Raw genomic sequence first — 17826 nt, 5'->3', positions numbered from 1 at the left:
AGACTTGTGACAATCTTTGTGCAAACTCATCTACTGCATTTAAATGTTGATTTGTTTCACAGATTCACAATATTCTCACTTTGGCGAAAAACTTGATTTCTTGCTCATGAGGTGACTTGTCTGTCTTACCACTGGTAGCCATGGCCTCTGAAATGACAAGGTCAAAGGTCAATAAAGAGAAGACTGAGGCAGCATTGTCCATAACAGAAAAAAGGTAGAGGAGCATTCAAAGACATGGATATGAACGTTAAGTAGGCTCTTACCAAGGTGGGCAATGAACTCCTGGGCTGAGTTCACATACTTGAGGAGCTTCTTGAGGAACTTGTAGGCAAACCTCTTCTCCATGGAGGAAGAGTCCTGCTCCATATCCTTCAGACATCTACAACACAAAAGGAAGGGAATGATGAAGTGTAATTCTGTCACACCAACGCACATCAATGTCTTCGGTCTTGACTGAAGGTGTCTTTAGTTTTCACACCCACACATGCACCCACACACGCACTCACTGACCTGGTGATAGCATAGCCATTGATCTGTAGGAAGCGGAACAGGTCCTGGGCCTTCTCTTTGTCCCGGGCCTTCTCTTTGGCAGTCAGGGTGTCATAGGGCACTAGCAGAGGGTGAGTTGCCCCACCTGGAACCACAAACAACAACACTYAAACAAAGAGAACCAATAAATCTCACATTTACTCTGACTACATTCCTCTGGCTCCTCCATCTCACAGTGATTGAAGAGTATTATAGAATCACCTCTAATTCCAAGGTCATTCTTTTTCTTCTTAGCCCAGATGTTGTGATAATTCTCAGCCACAACCTCCATCATGCCCTTGAGCAAAGAGAACATCTGTTAATTAAATAACATATTCACAGCCTAGTCATAAACAAAATAGTTATTTACAGCTACAAATTAACAACTGAGGTTCACTCACCTGTAACTCTCTAGACAGAACCACATTGCTGGTGTCTATTGGTGTTGGGTTGAAACCGTTACCCTGCCAAAATACAACATGAAAAACGAAGTCAAAAGAAACATTGAACATCCGACTCAGCAGTCCTGGTATATACAGCACTAGGAGGAGCGGGCCATCAGACTGAGTACCTGAGAGGAAGACTGGGAGATCTTCCGCATCTTCTCACTCTCCCGTAGGGACATGGTCTCTCCATCCTTGGTCCTGTCAATGTTCCAGCCCATAGCCAGCATGCTCTTCAGAGTCTCCCTCACCGGCAACCTGTGGATCTCCTTCTCCTGAGGACCACAGGAGTTAACACAGCACACAGACACGGATACACACACCAAGAGTTAGCYAGAGTTAACAATCAGTTAGGAGTTCACTAGTGCTCACATTAGCACATGCTGTAGTTGAAATTCAAACCCTATGCTGTGTAATGCTGCAATGAACTACACCTTCTCTGTAAGGCCTTTGTAGGTCCTGAGCTGAGGGTGAGTCTTGGCCTTCTCATCTATACAGTCTCCGTACTTCCATCCCAACATCACCTGAAGTGCAGAGACAAGTATGACCCTTCTACAGAGCTGATATTACATTTGACCAGCTAGTTCTTCAACCATAAATAAAAACAAATAGGAGAGAGTGAGCAACCCTGAAACAAGCCTCATAGTATTCCTTCCAAGGGAGTACTGGAAAGCCTTTATAAAATACAGTGCCAAAGCATTTTATTCTTAATATTTATGCCCTGCAATAAAGAATTGATTCCTGGTGTCATTTTGCAGCATCAAATACACGTTACCATGGTAGAGGAGCTCATCTTTGGCCTACCTTCTCGGCTGACCATTTGTCATGGGAATGCTCAGCATATTTGTTGGCAACATTTTCCAGTTTCTCTGGAAGAGATATGCTGTAAAGACAGAGTAAAAATTACTCACTGCAGGTATAAATCTGGAGCATCCAAAATAATGCATACTGGAATAAAGCATATGCAAATGCACAGTGAAAGTATATAAAAGCACTGCAGATTACATAAAATACATTGTGTGCATAATTTCAGTGGCACCAATGAATAAAAAGCTATTAAATTACAAGTCAGAGTGGTATCACTTTATTTAAARTGTCCTTAATTTGCTCGGACAGTCACCCTGTACACTAGTCTCTGATGGCCACTCACTTGGCTGTGCTGATGGGTTTGGGGTCGAAGTTGCCCTGAGCGTCCACAGACACAGGCTTCTCCAGGGTGGTGCTGATGGTGGAGTCTATGTAGTCAGGCGGTAAGGCCCCAGATATGGCACTCAGACAGGGCATGGCCATCTTAAAGAGATCTGCATCGTACTTCTGCTGGGAGACAGTGTGTGATTAGTGAAGTATCAAAGAAAGCTACACTGAGGTCTCAATAAGGCTAATCTAGTGACTAGAGACTGCAGGAATGGCTAGAGGATACAAAAGATGCTTAATGCAGAGTCATTCCAGTTAGTGGCGCAGRGGTCTAAGGCACTGCATCTCCGTGCAATAGGCGTCACTACAGTRCCTGGTTCGAATCRAGATTGTATCAWATCTGGCTGTGATTGGGAGTCCCATACGGTGGCGCACAATTGGCCCAGCGTCATCTGGGTTTGGCCGGGGTTGGCCGAATGTGTTCTTAACTGACTTGCCTAGTTAAATAAAGGTTAAATAAAAAATGTATAAATACAGAGCAGATACAGAGATTGATGATGTTCTCAGCCTGGGCTCTCTCTCACCAGCTTCATTTTCATGTGTGCACTCCAAGATGTGCACACATGTCCAGACATTTACATCAAAAAGAGGACCATCATGAAATMAATGTTCATATTCAACATCTACTTTGATTTGAAAAATTGAAATGCAAAACAAGGAAAAGGAAAGGCAATGAGACATTCTGACAGAGAAAATTKAATCGTATACCAATGCTCACTGTCAAAAACGTGGTACAAGATTACTGAAGGTTATGACCTATTGGCTTGATGATCAAAGCTCAGTACAGCCCTGGTTTGATTGGCTCATTATCAGCCTTTGAAGGCTTAACTAGGAGCCCTGTTGGAGACCTGACGTTCTCCTGGGTGCTGTGTTAGAGGTGACGTCGCTTTACCCTCTGTGAGAGCGAATCCAAGACACCCCAGAAGATCTTCTTTGTGAGGAGCAGTTCCTCGTCTGAGGCCATGCCGTAGCTGCCCCAGCCTGACGGCAGACAGTAGTACTTCCAGCTCTGCTCGTAGTGGTTGGTCAAGAGCTGTGGAGGACACACAGGGTCAAAGGTCAGTCCATTAGACTTAGTGGGAGGATGTATGTCCACTCTGCTGTGAGCTACACTGAAYGACTGGCAAACAGACGCCTTAGTAACTGGCATACCGAAACACAACACCCTGGCACCGAGCCAAACATCCCACGTAGGATCTCAAGCTGATGATACGTCATGCAAAATTAGTTCTTACTAGCTCGGCATAAAAACAGACAAGTGCCCCATGTGAGTGGAGGCAGAATCAACTGTGTTCAGTCTTCCACAGGCAGGCTGCTATTATTACTACAGTCTCTCTGGAGGGAAAACTCTGACAGAGAGGAGCAGTGAAGTCAACACGGTTCAATTCAATTCTTCCAGGCTGCTCTCTGCTCTCCGATGCTCAGCTGTTGTATTAAAAACAGCACAACTGCCAACATCTGCTTAATGCTGGGAACAACATCGTTAATAGGAGAGAGACGGAGTGAGAGACAGAGCGGGGGGGGCAGAGGAAGAGAGAGGGGAAGGTAGAGGGAAGGAGAGGACACATACCCTGAGAGGCATCTTGCAGTACTCTGTCAGCAAGGGCACGTCAAAGACGAGGCGTCGCAGGAGATGCTGCAGCATGGAGGGACGGAGGTACCTGCAGACAGAGGACCAGACCAGGGAGGGAACAGGAAATCAGAGAGACACCACATCATGACCCAGGATAATACTATATCTGTTTGGCTTAAGTGTTTCAATGGCCACACAGTGAGCGTATTGCTTCCTTAAGGGGTGCTAATGTACATAGTGGAACTCCTTACTTGCAGACGGCCAGCAGACACTCCTCGATAGCGTCTCTCTGGGCCTTGGTGAGAGAGCGGCCCTTGGACAGCCTGTAGATGGTGTGTAGCGTGGAGTCGATTAGCGTGGCGTAGTGCTCTGTGCCAGCGAAGTGGGGGGCACAGCGGGTGAGCAGGGGAAGCATGGCAGAGCCAATGTACCTGTTCATGGCCAGAGCTGTCTCTGTGGTGCTGAGTACCTCCTACAGGGGAGTGGTCAGAGGGCACAATAGACCTGTCATATAGCAGTCATCTCACCACCTAAGCACAACTTCAACTGTTCCACAATCACTATCATTAGGTATGCTCACAGATAAGACTTTCAACTACTGCAAACAGAAGCCAAGTGTGAAGCTAAATCTGCACATTTGTCCTTAGGGAATTGCTGATGAGGAACTAAAACAGCGGGGCAAAGCACTGTGTCCTTCTAGGGCTAGTCATATCTACAGAGTACTACGCTCTAATACCAGGCCTGGAACTCTGAGCTTAGCATCTTGTTGCATGGGAATCAAGCACACTTATATTTGCTAACTGCTGGATTACGTGGGTAGTTGATCATTAGCGCTTCCTAGTGTGGATCAARGTGCTGTGTGTCTGTATAGGAGTGGGGCGGCTGGTGGCTCAGGGGCTATTCTTGGACTTGTGCTGGGGCTGGGGTGGAAGGTTGTCTCAGAAAAAGATCCAAAACAAGCAGAGCCAGGGATATTCCAGCCCTTGTCAAGAGGCTCACCGCCTGCCTGCCAAGGCAATCACCAGGGTCAACCTCCACGAATACTCCAGTCAGCCCACACACACACCAGACTTTTTAGACAATCAGTTTTAAATACACCAACTCCCTCTCACACACAAGCCATTAAATACACAGCATCCACTCCACTCAACTCCCACATCCTTGAATACCGCAACCCACTTGTCTGGTAAACAACGAACTAGATGGTAAAACAAACAACTTGATGCCTTTGCCTAATATGYTCTCCCACCTCTCAGCTGAGGGTGAGCCCACCACCTACCGTGTCCAGAGAAGCAGAGGCTCGCAGGTCTGGCAGGAAGCCCACTTCCAGCAGGTGAAGTAGGAAGCTTTGGTCCTCGATACCATAGACCCGGTCCAGGAATAGCACCATGGGGGCCTTGTGGTCCGGGCAGAAACTGGCCGCCATATCAGGCTCGGTCACAGTGCCGTCTGTGGTGGAGATAGAGAGGTGGAGAAAGTGAAAATAGGATATAAAAAAATGGTGAGATACACAAAGGAGGAAAACAAAATAAGAATATGGTGGTGGTGAGTTTCTGTGTAAATATGACTTGTGTTCTACATGTTTTTCTTGCAGTATTCACACAGCTGGAGAGCTACCCATACATTCTATCAAGTCTCTTCTGTTGAAGAAAGCCATACGTATTCATTAGCAGCACTGCAGGGTTTCTGGGGAGGGAGACACGGCTGAGTGATTCAGTTCCCACTGGGCATAGATGTAAATTCAACATCTATTCCACGTTGGTTCAACCACTGTGTGGCCAGTAGGTTGTTGGCTAGCTGACAGCTCTCGTTGTGTGGCGGTGCTAGCTAGCAGCGCCTTAAGATCCGAGCGTTGCCTTGCTTGTGTAGAGCAATCAATAGAGAAAAATACACAGTAACAGAACAGAAATGAGAGGGAGATGAGGAGAGCAGAGCAGGCTTACTCAAAGCTGTGGGAGGTAGAAAGACATGCACTGTGAGCTGGGATCAACAGCAATTCAGCACCACCCTTGGGTTTCCTACTTTATTATGAATAACTCAACCAATTTTACTGGGCAGTCCTCTACCTTTGTGAATGACAGGCATCTTGAGGGCTATGCTGATGATGCCCACCAGGTCTTCAGTGGGCACTAGGGAGCGCAGGATGGCACGGATACGCAGGGCCTCCCCTTTCCCCTTGTTAATCAACTGAGGGAGGATGAGAAGGGCATTAGTCCTATTGGTGGAGAACATACATTCATTCAACKTTTACTTATCCAGGTGAGTCAGAGTGAACAGATGCTGAGATGTTTCGAATGCAAATGAACTCAGAGTAGGTAAGAGTACATATGATCTGTGATGGGACCATCAGCTAAACTCACGTGCATCTCTGGGGCACAGCGTCCCAATAGGTCGATGAGGGCAGAGTAGAAGGACATGATGGCATTTCCCATGTGAACCACCTCTTCCTCCTCATCATCCTCAGCAGACCTGCCCACAACAAACACAGAAGGGGGAGTGAGAAGGTCTGATGGGTCTTGTTATCTTAATTAACTGACTTTGCCATGTACTATTAGCTCTACCCAGCTAGCACATTTGGTTCTTTGGAAGTTGTAGGAACGTATGTATTTGGTTTCCCAGAACCAAATACATACGTTCCTACAACTTCCAAAGCCATAAGTTTCCTGACTGGTAAAATGAAACGTTTTATAAACGTTCTTAGAACGGAAGTGAAAATTTTGCCTGTTCTGGGAACGTACATTTTTAGGTTGCAGGGAGGTTCTGAGAACGCTTTACTATGGTTCCCTGAACGTTTTAATGGGAGGTTTTATTATTTTCTGAGAATGAAAATTATAGGCTATTTGAAGGTAATTAAATTACGGTCTGAGAACATGTTACAATAAGACTTTTAATAACACTGCTGGCTTAGGTTAACTGTTTTTAATTCCAAGCAGAGATAGGACACATTAATCATGCTAACACGTCTTTTTTATTGTGGCATGGCGTCAGTTAGATTCAAACATGTGATCCTCTGTTCTCTATCCACGCAATCAGTCCACCGCGCCACCAGGATGGAGTTWGCATSCCATAKATTTTTTACTCATGAAAAGTTGTTCATTTTAATCTATATAAACAGAACCCATTTCAAAGGAATCAAGCACTCTTTAAGATCAGGTGTGACCAATTAACGGATGCGGCAAACACACCTGAACAAGATAGTGGATAGATAACAGGATGTACAGTACCAGTCAAAGGTTTGGACACACCTACTCATTCAAGGGTTTTTCTTTATTGTTACTATTTTCTACAGCGTAGAATAACACCATTATGAACACCAACACTATGAAACAACACATATGGAATCATGTAGTAACCAAAAAAGTGTTCTCTCAACCATGTTCATGAGGTAGTCATCTGGAATACATTTAAATTAACAGGTGTGCCTTCTTAAAAGTTAATTTGCCGAATTTCATTCCTACTTAATGCGATTGAGCCAATCAGTTGTGCTGTGACAAGGTAGGGGTGGTATACAGAAGATAGCTCTATTTGGTATAAGACCAAGTCCATATTATGGCAAGAACAGCTCAAATAAGCAAAGAGACAGTCCACCATTACTTTAAGACATGAAGGTCAGTCAATGTGGAAGATTTCAAGAACTTTGAAAGTTTCTTCAAGTGCAGTCACAAGAAACATCYAGCGCTATGATGAAATTGGCTCTCATGAGGACCGCCAACAGGAAAAGAAGACCCAGAATTACCTCTGCTGCAGAGGATTAGTTCATTAGTTGCWGCCCAAATAAATGCTTTACAGAGTTCAAGTAACAGACACATCTCAACATCAACTGTTCAGAGGAGACTGAGTGAATCAGGCCTTCATGGTCAAATTGCTGCAAAGAAACCACTACTAAAGGACACCAATAATAAGAAGAGACTTGCTTGGGCCAAGAAACACGKGCAATGGACATTAGACCGGTGTAAATCTGTRCTTTGGTCTGATGAGTCCAAATGTMATATTTTTGGTTCCAACCACTGTGTCTTAGTGAGACGCGGTGTAGGTGAACGGATGATCTCTGCATGTGTATTTCCCACCGTGAAGCATGGAGGAGGAGATGTGAGGGTGTGGGGATGCTTTGCTGGTTACACTGTCAGTTATTTATTGAGAATTCAAGGCACACTTAACCAGCAAGGCTACTACAGCGATACTCCATTCCATCTGGTTTGCGCTTAGTGAGACTATTACTTGATTTTCAACAGGACTATGACACACTTCCAGGCAGAGTAAGGGCTATTTGACCAAGAAGGAGAGTGATGGAGTGCTGTATCAGATGACCTGGTCTCCACAATCATCCAACCTCAACCCAATTGAGATGGTTTGGGATGAGTTGGACCGCAGAGTAGGAGAAATCCATGACATCATGGGGATTTTCCAGTATCTATATTGTTTTGTCAGAAGTGGGGAACATATATGAACATATATCAATATGGGGTTAATCATTAGACATGTGTAAGCATAACGTAGGCTGGATCCATGTGAATGTATAAAGCTGGACCAATATAAGGCTAACTGTTAYACATGTAAAAACAGAACGTAAGCGTAATCTACGTGAACGTGCCAAGCTGGAACAACAGACTTGACCGTTCTGGGCCATGTCTGATCTTGTGATCATACGTATATGGGTTAATCATTCATAGGCAACATAGGCCTGAACTTGTGAAGGCCAGTGACTATGTACTTTAGTTAATCAACACTAGAACCACAAGCCATGTATATGTATTGGGGAGACATGTTATATACTGGGAAGATATGTTTGTATTAATCAAGTACTATTAGAAAAGCACTTCAATTAGGATCATATATATGCAATAAATGTATTATTTTGTTGTATTAGAACTGTGGTGTCGCCACCAATATAATCTAAACTTGAGCAAGATAAGTCAGATGTGGGCGTAAACAAGCCAGAATTGAGACAGAAAGATAATGGTGGCGCAGGGCCAAGGGGTGTTAATCATTTACATAGAAAGGAGTTACTATGTATGTTATTCAAGAGTGGAAAGGAATAAAAGCTCTTCCATGGATTTGCTCGGCTTCTGTTACTTTTGTAATAAAGTCTAATTGAATTTACACGTTCCGGTATCTGAAAAATATTTGATTCAATATTTCCACGACAACAGTCAAGGAAAAGCAGCCAACAAGTGCTCAGCCTATGTGGGAACTCCTTCAAGACTMTTGGAAAAGCATTCCAGGTGAAGCTGGTTGAGAGAATGCCAAGAATGTCATCAAGGCAAAGGGTGGCTACTTTGAAGAATCTCAAATATAAAATTGATTTTGATTTGTTTAATACATTTTTGGTTGTTACATGATTCCATATGTGTTATTTAATAGTTTTGATGTCTTCACTATTATTCTACAATGTAGAAAATAGTAAAAATAAAGAAAAACCCTTGAATGAATAGGTGTCTCCAAACTTTTGACTGGTACTGTATATGTTTAAAAAATAACATTCTTAGACCGTTACTAATGTTTTCTTGTGGTTTTTATGGAACGCTTTCTTAATGTTCTGAGAACATGTGTTTAAATAGAACCATGAGGYAACCTGCAGAAAACGTTATGCTGAAGTACTGAAATGCCCACAGAAGAATGTTTAACGTTCTCTGAACGTTCTGAGAACATGACTTTAAATAGAATGTTATGTTCCAGCTGGGTATGCTGTTAGCTCTTGCTCTATAGCTATGGCAGGTACAGTATGTATCTTACATGTCAGAGCTGACCCCCTGGGCAGAGGAGGGCAGGTCCAGAGCAGGGTTCTCAGAGATCTTGATGGCCTCCTTCATGGCTGCTAGCAGCCCGTTACCCCCCTCTCCTCTCAGGGCCGGACCAAAACACTCTGGACGCCTGATCAGTAGCTTCACCACCACACTGGAGTTCTCCTCCACACTCTCACCTGGAACACACACACAGACACACACACCAGGTTAACAAAACAAATATATCAGTGGTAAACTGCATTAGCACATTGACATCGACACAAGATGCACAGAAAAATGCATTGGAGGTGGAAAAACACACACATATATCAACAACTCTGACATAGACATAATACTCCCACGAGCAGCCAAATGCCTCAGAGGTGAACAGCATCAGATATAAACCTCATCTAGTGAGTGCTTGCCAATGTATCGCTATTTTTTTTTGGTCCATCACTGTCAGGAAAMAAATGAATGGCTGCCCTGCTCTTTCAGCCAGGAGCTGTTCCTCCACTGAYCTCTACTGGCACTSAGGTTGTAGCTCCCAGATACTAACATTCTCAGGCAGTCTAGCCTGCTCTGCAGCATACAGACAGGCCCTCTCTAACACTGCCTACACTTGGTGTGGAAGGCACCGTACAGTACCAAGCCCCATTTTCCACTWCCCTACAGAGACCAAGGTTCAGTACAGTAGCTGTTGACAGTCATTACAGTACAGTGTCCTAGCTACCATTAACAAAGACAGCAAAGCGCAGGAAGGAGAGGTAGCGCTCGCCCTCTATGGGGTTCCAACCGATGTCAGGGTAACCTTTGTCCAGCAGCATGGGACAGCTCTGGAGCCCACAGCCTGCTAGGTACGTCACCACCTGCAACACACAACCAGGACACAATCAGGGCACAAATCAGGACACAATCAAGACACAACCAGGACAAGCTTAATAACAGACACATGGACTGAGGATAATATTAAACACATAGACACAAAACACTAATTCTAATGCACACACATCAACATACACAAATCCACTAGAGACAGCATCTCCTACCTTATCCAGGTCYGGTTCCTCCAGGGCCAAGGCCAGGCCGTTGTTGTCCATCACAGAGGAGGCAGCCACGTCTAGAGGAGTAGAGCCCCTCATGGCCGGGGACGCTGTGGGCAGAAAACATATATAGGATCCAATTAAAGTAGCTTCTTTCTTACAGGCATTTACAACAATTATGGTATATAGAGAACAAATCTCCATTCCACTAAGTCTGAGGTAGTCAGCAATTGTGTAAATTTGTGTCTTTATTTTATTTTTTATATAAAATCTGTAATGTCTATGTTAATGTTTTAAATGTARGCAAATTGAAAAGTAATTTTGTCTGCAATGTATTTTTCGTTATGTGTGGGACCATAAATCATAAATCATTGGGATGAGAGATAGTGGGAGTAACATAAAGCCAACAGCAGGGAGCAGCATTTACACTTATGAACCAGGACCAGGCTCTGATTGGACTGGCAGATTGTTCATCTGCCAACAGCTGAGTGATACTGATCTAAACCAAACTTTCCAGCTCCTACTTGCAACAATTACACATAGCTTCTATTGTTTCACTGAGTTTATCCAAGCCTATGAACACTGTTTGAGGAGAAATCACTGATGTAAAGGACACTTCCATTTCTGTGTTTTCATAAACAGAAATATTCAAAAATGTGTAAAATATCGGTACACTAACGCTCAAAGGCTTTGTCTAATACAGGTGCAAGACTGTGATTAGATTATCCTTTGCCTGTGGACCATTCTGTGTGTGAGTTATTCCAGAAGAGAACCAATCTCTCTCTGCCAAAGCAGGGTGTTCAGAGTGACTMTGGCATCTCTCCTGATAGAATGTACAATTACTCAACTGATGAATTCTCAACACGACCGACTGGCCGAACACACACACACACACACAAACACACACACCTTTAATCTCAGATGTGTGTCTAATGTACGCAGACTGACAGCTCAAGGACCTAACCTGAGGCCCCAATGAGATTATTGTCCATAATAATGAGAACAGCATCAGAGATGTTGTCACACCCAGTGTAACTACAGTATGAGCCAGTCGTCCCAATATCAAATAAGAGACGCTGGTTAAATCATGTCATTTTCCTGTCAGATATGCTCCATAAAGCCAGAGGTGTAAAGTGCTAAGCAAGGTCATAAAAAAAACTGACTGAAACAGGGAAGGAGTGCCTTGAACTTGCCCAATAATAAACGTTTGATTTTGTTTTCTGTTTTAATACAGTGTGTCCTAATAAATTAGACCCAGGTGTACCTACCCAGGCCCACGCTGCTGTTTTCCAAGAGGTAGCTGAGGTGGTCAAACATGGCCTTCTGGTTCTGACGACTGATCCTGCAGAAGTAACACAGGAAGCGACAGCAGCTGGCCACCATCTTGGGGAACGCTATCTCCTGAGAGAAAAAGACAGAGAATAGGCTTAATGGAGGTTCAACCTGTACAATTCTCAGTACAAAACAGACACTTCGCTGACATACAGTGCATTCGGAAAGTTTTTCCACATGTTGTTACGTTACAGCCTTATTCTAAAATGTATTAAGTCATATTTTTTCGTCATCAATCGACACACAATACCCCATAATGACAAAGCAAAAACAGGTTTTTAGGATTTTTTTACATCAGTATTCAGACCRTTTACTCAGTACTTTGTTGAAGCACCTTTGGCAGCGATTACAGTCTCGAGTCTTCTTGGGTATGACGCTACAAGCTTGTCAGTCTTGTATTTGGGGAGTTTCTCCCATTCTTCTCTGCAGATCCTCTCAAGCTCTGTCAAGTTGGATGGGGAGCTTCGCTGCACAGCTATTTTCAGGTCTCTCCAGAGATGTTCGACTGGGTTCAAGTCTGGGCTCTGGCTGGGCCACTCAAGAACATTCAGAGACTTGTCCCGAAGCCACTCCTGCATTGTCTTGGCTGTGTGCTTAGTGTCGTTGTCCTGTTGGAAGGTGTACGTTCGCTCCAGTCTGAGGTCCTGAGCACTCTGGAGCAGGTTTTCATCAAGGATCTCTCTGTACTTTGCTACGTTAATCTTTCCTTCGATCTTGACTAGTATCCCAGTCCGTGCCGCTAAAAAAACCATCCCCACAGCTTGATMCTGCCACCACCATGCATCACCGTAGGGATGTTGCCAAGTATCCTACAGACACGACGCTTGGCATTCACGCCAAAGAGTCTTAGTTTCATCAGACCAGAGAATCTTGTCTGAGAGTCTACAGTTGCCTTTTGGCAAACTCCAAGTGGGCTGTCATGTGCCTTTTACTGAGGAGTGGCTTCCGTCTGGCCACTCTACCATAAAGGCCTGATTGGTGGAGTGCTGCAGAGATGGTTGTCCTTCTGGAAGGTTKTCCCATCTCCACAGAGGAACTCTGGAGCTCTGTCAGAGAGACCATCAGGTTCTTGGTCACCTCCCTGACCAAGGCCCTTCTCCCCCAATTGCTCAGTTTGGCCGGACGGCCAGCTCAGGAAGAGTCTTGGTGGTTCCAAACGTATTCTATTTAAGAATAAATGGAGGCCACTGTGTTCTTGGGGAACTTCAATGCTGCAGACATTTTTTGGTACCCTTCCCCAGATCTGTGCCTCGACAGTCCTGTCTCGGAGGTCTATGGACAATTCTTTCAGCCACATGGCTTGGTTTTTGCTCTGACATGCACTGTCAACTGTGGGACCTTGTATAGACAGGGGTGTGCCTTTCCAAATCATGTCCAATCAATTGAATTTACCACAGGTGGACTCCAATCAAGTTGTAGCAACATCTCAAGGATGATCAATGGAAACCGAATGCACCTGAGCTCAATTTTGAGTCTCATAGCAAAAGGTCTGAATACTTATGTAAATAAAGTCTTTGTTTTTTATTTTTAATAAATGTACTAAAAGGTCTAAAAACCTGTTTTCGTTTTGTCATTATAGGGTATTGTGTGTWTATTTATGAGGATTTTTAAAAATGTAATACATTTTAGAATAAGGCTTGGCCTCCTGAGTGGCTCAGCTYGCAGCTTCATTAAATAGTACTTGCAAAACACCAGTCTCGACTCRGGGATGCTGGCCTTCTTGGCAGAGTTCCTCTGTCCAGTGTCTGTGTTCTTCTGCCCATCTTAATCTTTTKTTTTTATTGGCCAGTTTGAAATATGGATTTTTCTTTGCAACTCTACCTAGAAGGCCAGAATCCCGGAGTCGCCTCTTCACTGTTGATGTTGAGACTGTTGTTTTGCGGGTACTATTTAATGAAGCTGCTAGTTGAGGACTTGTGAGGCGTCTGTTTCTCAAACTAGACACTAATGTACTTGTCCTCTTGCTCAGTTGTGCACCGGGGTCTCCCACTCCTCTTTCTATTCTGGTTAGAGCCAGTTTGCGCTGTTCTGTGAAGGGAGTACTACACATTGTTGTACGAGATCTTCAGTTTCTTGGCAATTTTTCGCATTCTTGTTCTAAGAAATGAAGGCTGACGAGATTCAGAAGAAAGTTTTTTGTTTCTGGCCATTTTGAGCCTGTAATCGAACCCACAAATGCTGATGCTCCAGATACTCAACTAGTCTAAAGGCCAGTTTTATTGCTTCTTTAATCAGAACACCAGTTTTCAGTTGTGCTAACATAATTGCAAAAGGGTTTTCTAATGATCAATTAGCCTTTTAAAATGATCAACTTGGATTAACTAACACAACGTGCCATTGGAACACAAGAGTGATGGTTGCTGATAATGGGCCTCTGTAAGCCTATGTAGATATTTCATAAAGAACCTGCCGTTTCCAGCTACAATAGTCATTTACAACATTAACAATGTCTACACTGTATTTCTGATCAATTTCATGTTATTTTAATGGACAAAGAAATGTGCTTTTCTTTCAAAAACAAGSACATTTCTAATTGACCCCAAACTTGAACGGTAGTGTATATATATATTTTTAGAATAAGGCTGTAACGTAACAAAATGTGGAACAATTCAAGGGGTRTGAATACTTTCTGAAGACACTGTACTATAAGTAGATGTAAATCTTAGCTCTCACACAAGCAAAGAGACAGAGGAGTGTGTTGAGTCTACTGACTACTTGGTTTCCTCYGGGCTTGTTACTATAAATCCCCTTCACTAATGAATGCCTGCTGGGATGTCTTTATTTCTGCACTCCTCTGCCTTCCCAACACACACTCAGGCTCCCTGCTACGTGCAGTACAGTCACCCTTACATTGCTCTGCAGCACATACACATTGAAGCTCTGGAAAACCTGACTTTTAAGTATTAAATCCTACGACCAATATTTTCTCAAGCTTGTTTATTGACGTGGTGCCAAAGTTCAAGGACATTATTACAACGACGTTCAAGAATGACACCTTACTATTGGGCAATGGAACCCGAGAGGAAGCTTGCGTTACCTTTCTCACACCACTACAGTATCCATTTCAACACACACTTTCCACGCCCCATTGTTAGAGCTCAATTTATGTCCAGAACTTTACTGACGGTCAGGGCTGTTGAAATGCCTGGTTTATTATGTAAATAGTATTGTAGAACTCTGGTATTGATGGTCCATTTCAGGGTGAGTCATTGATATGAATGCTCAGAGTGAAAGCTGTCTCTTATACACATCTAGATGTGTATAAGAGACAGACAGTATCCATTTCAACACACACTTTCCACGCCCCATTGTTAGAGCTCAATTTATGTCCAGAACTTTACTGACGGTCAGGGCTGTTGAAATGCCTGGTTTATTATGTAAATAGTTTTGTAGAACTCTGGTATTGATGGTCCATTTCAGGGTGAGTCATTGATATGAATGCTCAGAGTGAAAGAGCTGTGAACTCAGCTGGCCCACATCTGCCACCACCTTTCACACTGTGTTTGTAAGCACCACGGCATATTAGGCAGCCATCATTCAAAATGTAATCATACATACAGTAGCATGGGAAGGGTGTGGCATGCACAGGGGAGGACCAGGAGGTTGAACTCAGACTTCTATTTAGGAATGGGATCCTAGCCAGAGTTGCCAGATTAACAGTGAGTACAGTGAGGACAAACCTAGCCTGCCTCTCTCCTTCCACACTGAGTCCAAACCTAGAGTCACTGGGTCCTGATTGTGACAGTGGAAAGCAGTTTGCACCGCAGGATCCAGAGATGGCCTCAATGAAGTTCGAAGACAGCAGTTAAACACTGGAGCTGAATGTCAACATTAAAGATGAAGAAGAGGTGCAAAATGGGAAATCTGTTTATCATGGTAAGGGCAAGTTCTATCTTTCTAGAAGTTACCCACTCGGCACAAACTGGTTGAATCAATGTTGTTTCAACGTATTGTGACGTGGAATCTGTGTGAAAAATACATTGGATTGGAAAAAGGCATCAACTGTAAAATGTTGTTTTGAGGGTGGAATTTCAACTACAGGATTATGTTATAATTTTAACTGATTTTCAACATTGACAAACATTGAATACAATATGTTGAATTTGTTCCTTTGAAACAATGTCAGATCTTCAATGTTATATCCACTATAAGAAAGAAAGAAAACAATAGGTCGGGCAGCATTTCCTACTGGGGAGTTAAGGATAACTTAAAAACACAGTAACGTATACATAAAAGAGAGAAGCCTTACTACTGCTCTGACCCTGGAGAGTTTCTCTCAACTGGGCCACTTAAAAATACACCAAAATAAACACACAGGAGAGAAGCCTTACTCCTGCTCTGACTATAAAAAATGCTTTATAACATCAAATGACCTTAATGTTCATCAGAGAGCACACACAGGAGAAACCTTACTTCTGCTCTGACTGTGGGAATAGTTTCTCCGTGTTGAGCTACTTAAAAAGACACCAATGTATACATAAAGGATAGAAGCCGTACTACTGCTCTGACTAAGACGAGTTTCTCCCAATTGGGCAACGTAAAAACACACCAACAGATACATACTGGAGAGAAGCCMTACTACTGCTCTGACTGTGGGAAGTGCTTCAACAACATCAGCTGAGCTAAAAGTTCAGAGAATACACACAGGAGAGAAGCTTTACCACTGCTCTGACTGCGGGAAGAGTTTCTCTCAACTATGGATGGGCACGGTTATTTGAATATTCAAAAATCCGAATGGACGTTAATATTAGATTACTTGAGAGAGTATTAATAAAAATCATAATACAAATAAGGTATTTTAAAAAAGTCTGTCTAAAATGAAATACAACMAGTTTTTTTATTTTTTATTTCACCTTTATTTAACCAGGTAGGCTAGTTGAGAACAAGTTCTCATTTGCAACTGCGACCTGGCCAAGATAAAGCATAGTAATTCGACACATACAACAACACAGAGTTACACATGGAATAAACAAAACATACAGTCAATAATACAGTAGAAAAAATAAAACAAAAGTCTATATACAGTGAGTGCAAATGAGGTAAGATAAGGGAGTAAAGGCAATAAATAGGCCATAGGTTGGAGCCGAAGTACATCGTACCAACCGTTATAGCAATTAAACACTGGAATGGTAGATGGTGCAGAAGATGAATGTGCAAGTAGAGATACTGGGGTGCAAAGGGAGAAGATAAATAAATAAATACAGTATGGGGATGAGGTAGATAGCGCCCATTGTAAACAGCCCCATCTATTGTACAGGTGCAGTGATCTGTAAGCTGCTCTGATAGCTGGTGCTTAAAGCTAGTGACAGAGATCGTCAGTCTCCAGCGTTCAGTGATGTCTCGTTTGCCAGGTCGTTCCAGTCATTAGCAGCCCAGGCAGAACCTCGGAAGAAAGGCCGACCAAAACGGAGGTAATTGGCTTTGGGGAGTCGCGACCCCGCCTATAGTTGCCCAGTGAAACTTCATTCACCTAGCCCTGTATGTTTAGCGTCGCTCGCTAGCGCACTGACGAGGGTTTGCAAGTGCCCATACTATGGCGGCACCACTGAGCGCGGGACCATCAAGGCCACGACGCCTTCTTCTACGCTAAACAGACGACCACCTTGTACCGAGCACTAACCCATCGTACCCCAGTGGTGTTTGGCGACAGTGAACGTACCATCCGACACTCGCACTCCGACGGCGCCCACAACCACACGACCTGTGCCACTGCACCAACGGACAGGTCGACACACACCAACCCCGCCCCACACAGTGCAGCGTGGGTAAGTGACTACTGCCGGCCGCGTGTTTCAAATGACACAAGAGCGAGCTGACCAGACTGCATCCAGCACTTTTGTCGAGGTAGGGACCTGCTCTGGAGGCCCAATATATTTATCAGATGACACTCGCCAAAAGCTCGCAGGATCCCAGGGTATAGGGGTATGATTGGTTCTAGAATTTGCTTACGGAGGTGTATATGCAGTTTAGGCGTGTTTTCTCTAGACGTGAAG

General features: G+C 43.7%; 1 protein-coding gene across 1 annotated transcript in view; it reads right to left on the bottom strand.

Annotated features, from left to right (window-relative positions):
• The window catches only part of LOC112080552 (ryanodine receptor 3-like), a 73998-nt gene that overhangs the window by 32738 nt on the left and 23434 nt on the right, over positions 1-17826 (bottom strand). The window contains exons 18-36 of the mRNA XM_070442626.1: positions 11770-11902; positions 10508-10611; positions 10192-10327; positions 9472-9658; positions 6099-6207; positions 5805-5925; positions 5018-5187; positions 3990-4210; positions 3736-3826; positions 3058-3198; positions 2122-2285; positions 1776-1854; positions 1406-1495; positions 1100-1246; positions 930-992; positions 751-826; positions 511-634; positions 264-379; positions 80-147 (exon numbers count right to left, since the gene is read on the bottom strand). Of these exons, the coding sequence (XP_070298727.1) occupies positions 80-147; positions 264-379; positions 511-634; positions 751-826; positions 930-992; positions 1100-1246; positions 1406-1495; positions 1776-1854; positions 2122-2285; positions 3058-3198; positions 3736-3826; positions 3990-4210; positions 5018-5187; positions 5805-5925; positions 6099-6207; positions 9472-9658; positions 10192-10327; positions 10508-10611; positions 11770-11902 (2340 nt within the window). The remainder of the gene's footprint in view (positions 1-79; positions 148-263; positions 380-510; positions 635-750; positions 827-929; positions 993-1099; positions 1247-1405; positions 1496-1775; positions 1855-2121; positions 2286-3057; positions 3199-3735; positions 3827-3989; positions 4211-5017; positions 5188-5804; positions 5926-6098; positions 6208-9471; positions 9659-10191; positions 10328-10507; positions 10612-11769; positions 11903-17826) is intronic.

The sequence above is a fragment of the Salvelinus sp. IW2-2015 genome, unplaced genomic scaffold (genome assembly GCF_002910315.2).
Source record: "Salvelinus sp. IW2-2015 unplaced genomic scaffold, ASM291031v2 Un_scaffold16374, whole genome shotgun sequence".
NCBI lineage: Eukaryota > Metazoa > Chordata > Actinopteri > Salmoniformes > Salmonidae > Salvelinus > Salvelinus sp. IW2-2015.
The sequence above is the reverse complement of the archived record's forward strand: the minus strand, read 5'-3'. Positions and strand labels throughout refer to the sequence as shown.